Source organism: Drosophila eugracilis, unplaced genomic scaffold, assembly GCF_018153835.1.
Source record: "Drosophila eugracilis isolate 14026-0451.02 unplaced genomic scaffold, ASM1815383v1 contig_386, whole genome shotgun sequence".
Lineage (NCBI taxonomy): Eukaryota > Metazoa > Arthropoda > Insecta > Diptera > Drosophilidae > Drosophila > Drosophila eugracilis.
This window is the reverse complement of record NW_024573245.1, coordinates 1,047,218-1,056,848: the sequence shown is the minus strand read 5'-3', so window position 1 is coordinate 1,056,848 and position 9,631 is coordinate 1,047,218. Positions and strand designations below refer to the sequence as shown.

At 40.0% G+C, this 9,631-nt stretch overlaps 1 protein-coding gene across 1 annotated transcript; it reads left to right on the top strand.

Moving 5' to 3' along the window:
• The first annotated feature begins 349 nt into the window (after positions 1–349).
• On the top strand, positions 350–6,866 carry LOC108107009 (serine/threonine-protein phosphatase PP2A). Its single transcript, XM_017214353.2, is given in 5 exon segments — positions 350–516; positions 518–529; positions 4,418–4,981; positions 5,764–5,954; positions 6,041–6,866. Coding segments are annotated over 5 exon segments (930 nt in total). The 5' UTR covers positions 350–426; the 3' UTR covers positions 6,114–6,866.
• The last annotated feature ends 2,765 nt before the right edge of the window (positions 6,867–9,631 follow it).

Sequence of the window (9,631 nt, the reverse complement as noted above, 5' to 3'; positions counted from 1 at the left end):
TATATTTGATATATATAATATTCCTTTGAAAATTAAAAATTGTTACATTTTGAGTGTCGTCTAAAACATTATTCGGTATTTTTTTAGAAGTGTCCAATACGCGTCTCTAATCGATACATACACGGGGCGTCGCGCTTCTATGTTTTCGCGGCAATCGACAAACGGTCACACCGAGGGCAGTCTTTCCCTTCGTATATCGTGTCGTCGTCGCTTTTGTGAACAAAAAAATACGAGGAAAATCTGCGCAGAATCGACACAATTCGAGTGGGCACAAGAATTTGTGTGAAGATAAACGAGTGAATACGCGCCTGGCGATCAAAAAGCAACTATAGTTGTCAATTTTCCCTGCACCCCCGAGTTACAATAAAAGCCGTCAAAATTGAATCGACAAAGATTGACGAGACTTTTTCTTCCACCACAACTGCGATGGAGGATAAAGCAACAACAAAAGATCTTGATCAATGGATTGAGCAGTTAAATGAATGCAATCAGTTGACAGAGACACAAGTTCGCACCCCTCTGCGACAAGGTAAGGCCCGGTCCTTGCCCATTTTCCCCATGCAATTAGGAGATGTTATAAAAATAATTTTCGTCATTGCATGCGAGCGAGCAATTTTTTTTGCAAATGGTGCTCCTCCACTGCGTGCCCCTCTGTCCCTCGCTCTTTCCAATGGGGTGAGGCGCGGAGTGGAGAGCGCGAGAGCATGATTCATGATGTACCCTCTTGCTCGCACAGTAGCGGCGGCTTGCGTCGCCATATTGGAATATTGGTAAATTCCAACGGCCAAGCGACGCATTGCTGCGCACAAGTGCGAGCGAGACGACCATTATCAAGTGCGTGAAGTGTGAATGGGACAGCTAGAACAACGCTTTGGTCTAATGGGCTAAACCTGGGCAAAAAGAGATATTTCTTTCTGTATTATTGTACAAATACGATTGTTTAACTATAGTGAATTGTGCGTGTTTGTTGTTGTCGTTGCGTCCGCTGGAAATTTGCAGTTATCCTCTCGGCGTCCGTCCCCCGGGTACCACCGTTTTCTGCTGAGTAAATATTACTTAATGTTTTTGTGTGTCGGTGTGCGCTCCCCTAGAATATGTATCTATGTACCCGTCGTATCTAGAATAATGCACTTGCACTGGTGTTCGTGGTCCGTTTTTTATTCCCAACCATATTCAATTAAACACTTTTGATATCAATTGTTTTTAATTTGCTGATTTTACCGTTCATCAGGCGCGGCGCGCACACAAACAAACAAACAAACGGAAAGAGTGCGAGAGGGAGAGAATGAGTGAGAAGTGGAGAGGGGCGAACAGATAACGATTCATTGATTTGGGAGTAAGTGGGGTTATGTTTGCGTCACCCAAATATTTGCCAGTGTTCCCATTAGAATCTCGAATCTCCGGCCCAGAAGAACGTTCTCCGCTCTTCTCGGGCGCGTCTTCTGTGGCCTGTCTCCATCCTGTTGGCTTGGGAAGAAAAGCGGAGAGAGAGAAGAGACAGCAGAGAGAGAGAGACAGAGAGGAGCAGCAGCTGCATCAATGTTTGTACTTGTTTTTGTATGGGTGTGCTGGCCTCGTCATGAGTTTATATTATTTATTTTCTTTTTTTTCCTGATTTCTGGCCAAGCGGAAGCAACAGCCTCCAAGGTAATGTGCATATGGCAAAAAATCTAATTGGCTCACGCATAAATCGCTCATTTGCTCCGCCGGATTCGCCGGATTTTACCCCCGGAACTTGTTGTCATGTCCCATTTTTCATCAGCTGATAAACATGAGAAATGCCAAAAGAACACGACGGAATGGTTAAATTTAATGTGCAGTTTCTGTTTCTTCAACATAGCACATTTGTTGATTTGTAAGAACCGGTTTTTTGCAACATGGATGACTAGTTAGAAATTATTCTGGGATATACATAATTTTTCATTTTATGTTCTTTTGTATTAGTTCAGTGTTTCACTGTTCATAGATTTAATGAAAATAAAATAATATTTTTGTTTACAAAACTAATGTGTTTTAAGAATATAAAATTAAATTGTATGACTCATTTTTAAGAACGATTCCAGATTTGTTAGGTTCTTTCACGTTATCTTTCAACATGTTAAGTCACATTGCATCAGCTAATAATGATATGAAGCCTAAGGCAATATAATTATTTTTAAGAGTGGTTAATTTGCTCATTTACAACGTGAAACTGTAATTTTTAAATTATACTATACTAACTCTCTTCTAAATTTCAATTGCAAGCCTAAAATTGGTCCTATCTCGCCTTTTCGAAGAGTTTTAGCTGTCTTTGTTTTGGTTTTCACATGCCATTTATTAGCACCTTGAAATATTGGTTCATATAATAAGTTAGTTCAATAAGAGCGATTAGGTTCTACGACCTACGACTGAGTCTTGGCAACTGGCCTTGCCCTTTGACAAGGCCTTATCTATCTTCCGTACAAGTTGCCATTTATTTTGGGAATCACTTTCGGTTTCTTCAATACTTTCTGTTTCTCAGATATTCTGTCGTGTCATGCACCATTCACCGAATTATGTGAAATGGAAAGATACAAAATTGGCCGTTTGAAGATATCAAACGATTAGTTCTTAAACGATGACGAACTTAAGAAACAACTTTTTTTATGTTTTATAAAGTTCTTATTATTCTAGTTGGATATCAATTCTAAAAATGTCTGGTCGATAAAGCATTGTTTTCTTTGAAATGTTTATGCGCAGAGTTTTATAGGGTTTTGTGGAAAGCTATTTTTGGAATCGGCTAAGAGTTTGAGATTATTTTGCTTTAACATTATATCGCTGAATGTTTAAAGAGAAAAAGTTTTATTTTTCCGATCTCTCTGTAAAGCATTCGAATAGACTTAGGCACTGCACTTAGCCTATATCTATGTTTTATCTTCTCTGCTAGTTACAAGCTATTTATACCCGTTACTCGTAGAGTAAAAGGGTATACTAGATTCGTTGAAAAGTATGTAACAGATAGAAGGAAGCTTTTGCGACCCTATAAAGTATATATATTCTTGATCAGGATCAATAGCGAAGTCGATTGAGCCATGTCCGTCTGTCCGTCCGTCCGTCCGTCCGTCCGTCCGTCCGTCCGTATGAACGCTGAGATCTCAGGAACTATAGCAGATACAAAGCTGAGATTAAGCATGAAGATTCTTGAGGTCCCGGGACAGCGCAAGTTTATTACAGCATCCTGCCACGCCCACTCTAACGCCCACAAATCGCAAAAAACTAAAATTGCTGAAATCTCAGGAACTATTGCAGCTAGAAAGTTGAATTTCAGAAAGTATAATCTTTAGATGACAGCGCATCTTATAGTGCTACTACTATCCGGCCACACCCACCTATACGCCCACAAGGCTCAAAAGACGGTTTTCGGATTTTCTAGAAAAGCTGATATCTCGGTAACTATAAGAGATAGAAAGTTCGGATCAAGCATGTATGTTTCTATGATGCTCCCAATGCGAATTGTTTTTTTCCGATCACGCCACGCCCACTCTAACGCCCACAAAACCCGAAAAACCAAAAATGCAAAAAATCTCAAAACTATAAAGGCTACACAATTTTGCTTAGGAACACGTATTTAGGAGATGCCTCTGCGACTTGCCACGAAGTTGCATCCGGCCACGCCCACTCTAACGCCCACAAACCGCGGAAAACTGTGGAGTCTATAATATTATTATGAATGCCTTCGTTTGACCTTGTGTAACTTATTTCTGTTAATATCTATCGATTTACCAAAGATTTTTCAAATCGGAACATTATTTCGCTATTTATGAAGAAATTAAGGTTATAAGGCTCCACATGGGCAGTGACGTCACTATAAGCATACTCAACATACTTCCTCTGACAATAGGTGGCGCCTTGTGAATTTCCACTAGCAAAATTAATATTTTAAAATTGTGTAAAACAGTAACGGGTATCTTATAGTCGCGGCACTCGACTATAGCGTTTCCTCTTGTTTTAGAATCAACTTTGAGTGTTGGCGTTGAGTCATTTAGTATAGTGAATAATGTACAATGTACTAATCGTTTGCATTATCTCCTTTGACCCTGGTACAGATTTAATCTAAAACACTTTCGTATAGATTTACTAGAAACTTATCTTTGGGAAAATATATTTTAATCTGGCATAGATAATAATATTCCAAATGGGAGATGTATTTGTTTTCGAACCATCAATGAACGGTTATTGCAGTTCATTGTTATTCCTTATCAGTAAGTTCGGATACAGAAAGTAAACTCTACGCTTTGATCATGGGAAATATCCAGAATTACGAGGCGGATGATTTTAATAAGAGTGATTTATTAACTTCTACAGCTGTAAGCAGCAGCCTGTGAATAATTTTAGGAAAACATTTTCCCTTAACAACATCCAATAAATAAATGACTGATTGTTTTCTCTTCTTTTATAGGCCAAGGAGATCCTCTCCAAGGAGTCGAACGTGCAGGAGGTGAAATGCCCGGTGACAGTGTGCGGAGATGTACACGGTCAGTTCCACGACCTGATGGAGCTGTTCCGGATAGGCGGAAAGTCCCCGGACACCAACTACCTGTTCATGGGTGACTACGTGGATCGTGGGTATTACTCTGTGGAGACCGTGACCCTACTGGTGGCCCTCAAGGTTCGCTATCGGGAGCGCATCACCATCCTGCGCGGTAATCACGAGTCGCGCCAGATCACACAGGTGTATGGCTTCTACGACGAGTGCCTACGCAAGTACGGCAATGCCAACGTTTGGAAGTACTTCACGGATCTGTTCGACTACTTGCCGCTGACAGCGCTTGTCGACGGGCAGATCTTCTGCCTGCACGGTGGTCTCAGTCCCTCGATCGACAGCCTGGACCACATCCGGGCCCTCGACCGCTTGCAGGAGGTTCCGCACGAAGGTCCCATGTGCGATCTGCTCTGGTCCGATCCCGATGACAGGGGTGGCTGGGGAATCTCGCCTCGTGGTGCCGGTTACACCTTTGGACAGGTGAGTAATGTCTATTGACAGAGATGTTTTCAATTGACTGGCTAAATGTTTTGCAAAAATATTAATTACGTAATGGAGAGAGAAGCTTTTACATTAGGTTACGTCTATAACAATTGCTTACAATAAGTCAAGATCATAAAAAAGTTTATGGCGAAACTAATAATAAAAATTATACAAAGTTAAACACTTGTTAATTCTACAATGTTAGAAACCCAACCTGTTTTAAGTACTGATAACGACCCTTAAATGTAATCTAAAACCAAAGGGTGTTCAATTATTTTTCTGTGTTTATTAGTTGGTTGCGTAATTGGCAATGCTGTTAGCTCAAGCGGTATAAGCATTTAAACTTTTACTGATTTTCCATTTAATATAAATAAATTCAGAAGTTGGTTTATCATATTAATGTCCTTTTCAAAATTCAACTCTAAACTGAGAATACTTTTTTCTTTGTTTTCATATTTATTTGCCAATTTTATCAAAAGCAATCACTACTCTCAGCTTTCTGCAGATAAAATCAATAATCAGTAATCGTTAATCGGAATTTACTGCTAAATTAAGCCCACTGATAGCACAATCTATGGAAATAAAGCCCTTGGCTTTGATATGGAGTAAATCAGTCAACAAGAAAATTTCATTAACAAAGTAAAATTCAACATATATATACTCTATTTATGATAAAACACAAGAAAGAATCATTTTTAACATATTTAAGCCGTCACAAAGAAAAAATCTTTTGATAAGTTTTATTTTAAACTTTGACTAACTTTTTGTACTGCTTTTAGGACATTTCGGAAACCTTTAACAACACAAACGGCCTGACACTCGTCTCGCGTGCCCATCAACTGGTAATGGAGGGCTACAACTGGTGTCACGATCGCAACGTGGTCACAATATTCTCAGCGCCAAACTATTGCTACCGTTGTGGCAACCAAGCGGCCCTCATGGAACTGGATGATTCACTTAAATTTTCATTGTAAGTGGAGTTTTTGTTTTTTTATGGGCGGTTAGCCTTACCCCAAAATGACGCATCTGTGATTAATAATTTGCTTATATTTTTAGCCTACAATTTGATCCAGCACCAAGGCGCGGGGAGCCTCATGTTACACGAAGAACACCCGATTATTTCCTTTAAGCTGGATTGCTAGCACCTACGCAGCTTACATTTACACATATTACATCGCATTATAACAACAAGAACCGAAACAATATATAATATATACAAATCCAACCAGCAGCAACAAAATAAACAAAATGGCAAGTGCTGTCGAAAAAAAAAGAATTACCATAAAAAAAAAAACAACCCGAAACTAAAACCTCGATGCATTTGTTTTGTGGAGATCGTTTTTAAAAGAATGAAGTGGAAAATATTGTATAAACAAAGAAAAAATTAACCATAACAGTCGATAAACACAAAATGCATTGAACAGTTATTGTTGTTGCCCACAGTTTAAAAGAAAGCAGATAAAAGAAACCGGAAACGTCGCCAGCGGGGGCGGCAGACAGAACAGTTATATCAAAGATAAAGGGGAGAAGAAGGATGAGGAGTTACAGGAGCAGGAGCAGTATACAGAAACGATGATACAATCCAATCAAACCTACCAACCAACCGACAGACAACCGCAAGCAACAAGAAGAACTACAACTACTTAGCTAAATTTGTTAATTTATAAAAATAACGAACTAAGCGTCGCAGCAGAAAGCCAGGGAGGAGGAATGATGATGGATGGATGGACTCATGGATTATGACGTGATGTGTGTATGGGTGGAAGGGGCTGACGAAGGACTAAACGGGACGTTAGGACGAACGCCAGGACGAGCAGCATATGAGCAGCAGCAGTAGACGACCCACGACCGACATAGCAGGAAGATTACGATGAAGCAAGCAGGAGTAGCAGCAGAAGCAGCAAGAGCAGCAAGTAGCAACAGTATGTGGCATGAGCAGCAGGAGGAGAGGAGAAGCCAAGGCGATTGGGGAAGCGCGGGGCAGGCCAGCGATTCATACAAAAACAAAAAATTATAAAAGAAAATAAGGAAATACAAAAAGTTTAATATTACTGATTAAAATTAAATAAAAAAAAAGCTGAATAAAATTATTAAAAAACAAACAAAAAAAAAGCTAAGAAAACGATTAAAAAAAATTCATTATCAATTAAGTTCATATGTAACTTTAATAATAATAAAAGAAAAACAAACAAACAAACAATCCCAACTGCAGACGAAGAGAAGGATATAAGAGAGTGGAGAGACATCTCAAGGGAAAGCTGATTCGTTTCAAGGCAAGGGAAAAAGTCCTTTAAGAGAGTCGAAAGGGACTTTTTGAGCTGGCAATGCCGTTGCCTTTTAGCCTGCGGCCTCCGTTGGTAGTATGTATGCGAGCATGGCCAAGATAACACGAAGCCAGAACGACAAGCGGAAGTCGAGCCTCAAACGGGCCACCTAATTGAGACCACAAAGAGGCGTGATGGGGGGCGGAGGTGATATATATGGTTCGAGGGCAGGGGGCAGATTGGCAGGCGGAGGTCGTGTTGCCACCCAATGATGCCCAAGTCAAAATCTAAATCAGTGCCGGGCAGCTTTTGATTCCCAGCGAAAGCGAAAGCAAAAATCTTGCCAACTTTGTATAATTTTTTGCATATTTTAGCATCCCACATGAACTGGCAAAAGTCGTCTACAGTGGTCGCTCGAAAATGGGATTACTTTGTGTTTTCATTTTTATAGATTGGTAGTATGTAATGTTTATGAATTTAGTTCATTATTTATCAACTCTTGTTAAGACTTTCCTAAGTACTAAGTACTAGTTTTTAATCTCTCGAAAGTGTATTTTACTAAGAAAGATTAACTATACTTTTTAAAGTTCTTTTTTTTTGGTTTATTATTGAATGAAAAACCCCTTTGGTTTTATATTTTTAATATTTGCTGAATAATATTGGAATATATTTAAACATGGGGTAAACAACGATAAATTAGAAGGTTCAGTGAATCAGGATTTAAAAACTCTTAGGGTTTTCGGATTTGTGTAATTCTTTAAGAATATTTGTAAATAATAATTCCTTATAAGTAGATAAATCGAATATCAACAGTTTGTACTGTAGCCATGTGAGTTTTGGCTTGGATGCAAATTCAAATTCGAGAACAAGCTGGGGACCTCAAGTGCCCAAGAACTTGCTACACACACACACACAACCATAACCAACGTACACCTACCGAGACTTGTCATCTATCATGCCCCAACAAACCCGAAACCAGAACAGGAGCTCCACAGGATTCAGGAGGGGTAGGAGGTAATTGTCGCCCTGGCTGCTGTAGAGAGAGAGTTACAGGGATGGAGGGGGCAGGATTTTCAGTAGAGAGAGATGGGGTAGGGTAGGGGCCTGGAGCAGATTGTATTTGTCGTACAGGCAGCAACGTCGACGGCGACTGCGGCGTATGCGACATGGAAAATCCATTATCACGAAGTGAATTTTTACTGAAAAATTTACATACCCTCTCCAGTGCCTCGGCGCTTCCCCCCCGCCGTCTCATATAAATGTGGAAATAAATCCTGAGTGCGTGTTCAAGGGTCGAACAGGGGGCGTGGCGGGTAGGGATGCTCGGCATGAATATAACCCACAGAAATACAACTCTATTTGATGGCCTGTTATTAAGTAAAGGAATGCCACAGAAAAGTTGCCCACCAAAATGAATCCTAGGTAGATTTTGTATTTAATTAAAGGCATAAATTCAAAACGATGAAGGATACCCCATTTGGCCAGCCTCCTTTTTCACACTATGGAAATATTTCAAACTTTTTGGTAAGAAGAAAAATGATTTGTGGACGAAGTTTAGGAAGATAAGAATTGCGTCTCAATAATGGTTATAAAGATTCGTTCTTGAGTATACAAATAGTTAGTTAAAGATTTCAAATATATTAAAAACTTGGTCATCCATTGATATATATCCCAGATTTGTTGAGTGTATCCCGACTCTTGCTTACAGATGATGGCCGAAAATGTTTGGATCATAAAACAAAAGTAAGTGAATCGGTATGATGGATACGGTTAAGGTTACGGTCGGGATGTGAGATGGGTTGGAGTGGGAATGGGGGATGCGCTGCCATTGTAGGTAGCCTAAATATTAAAAATTTAAATGAACTGCTCACTTTTTACGATTTTGTCCTTAGTTTACGACTGGTTTTCCTAAAAGCTAGAAAGAGAGGGCGTGCCTAAACAAACGTTTTTGTATTTTTATCGTTTGTGTGTGTGGGTGGGTGGGATGGGTTTTGGTTCCTTTCAGGGGGGGTAATTTCGGGGCTAGTGTGTATGGGGTTGGGGATGTATCTTTTACGATGCAAATTTGTTGCCATAAAATTGAAGAGTGTAGCCAAAATTGAAGCGCTTTGCCTAAATAAACTTTGCAGACTACAATGATGATGATGAGTTGCCATTCCCGCTCCGGTTGATGATGATGATGCCGCGCTCTGCTGTGAATTTTTGGGACTGGTTACTCTGATTCTACCGCCACGTGCTGGCTCTGGGAAAAGGTTGAAAGGTCAGGCCTGCAACTCACTCACACGTTCCTTCGGTGGGGTAAAATTTGAGAGGTGGGCTGGTCTCTTTTTCCCAGCAGATCCGATGGCGAGATTGCCTCTTTTTCTTCTTTCTACTGGCAAGG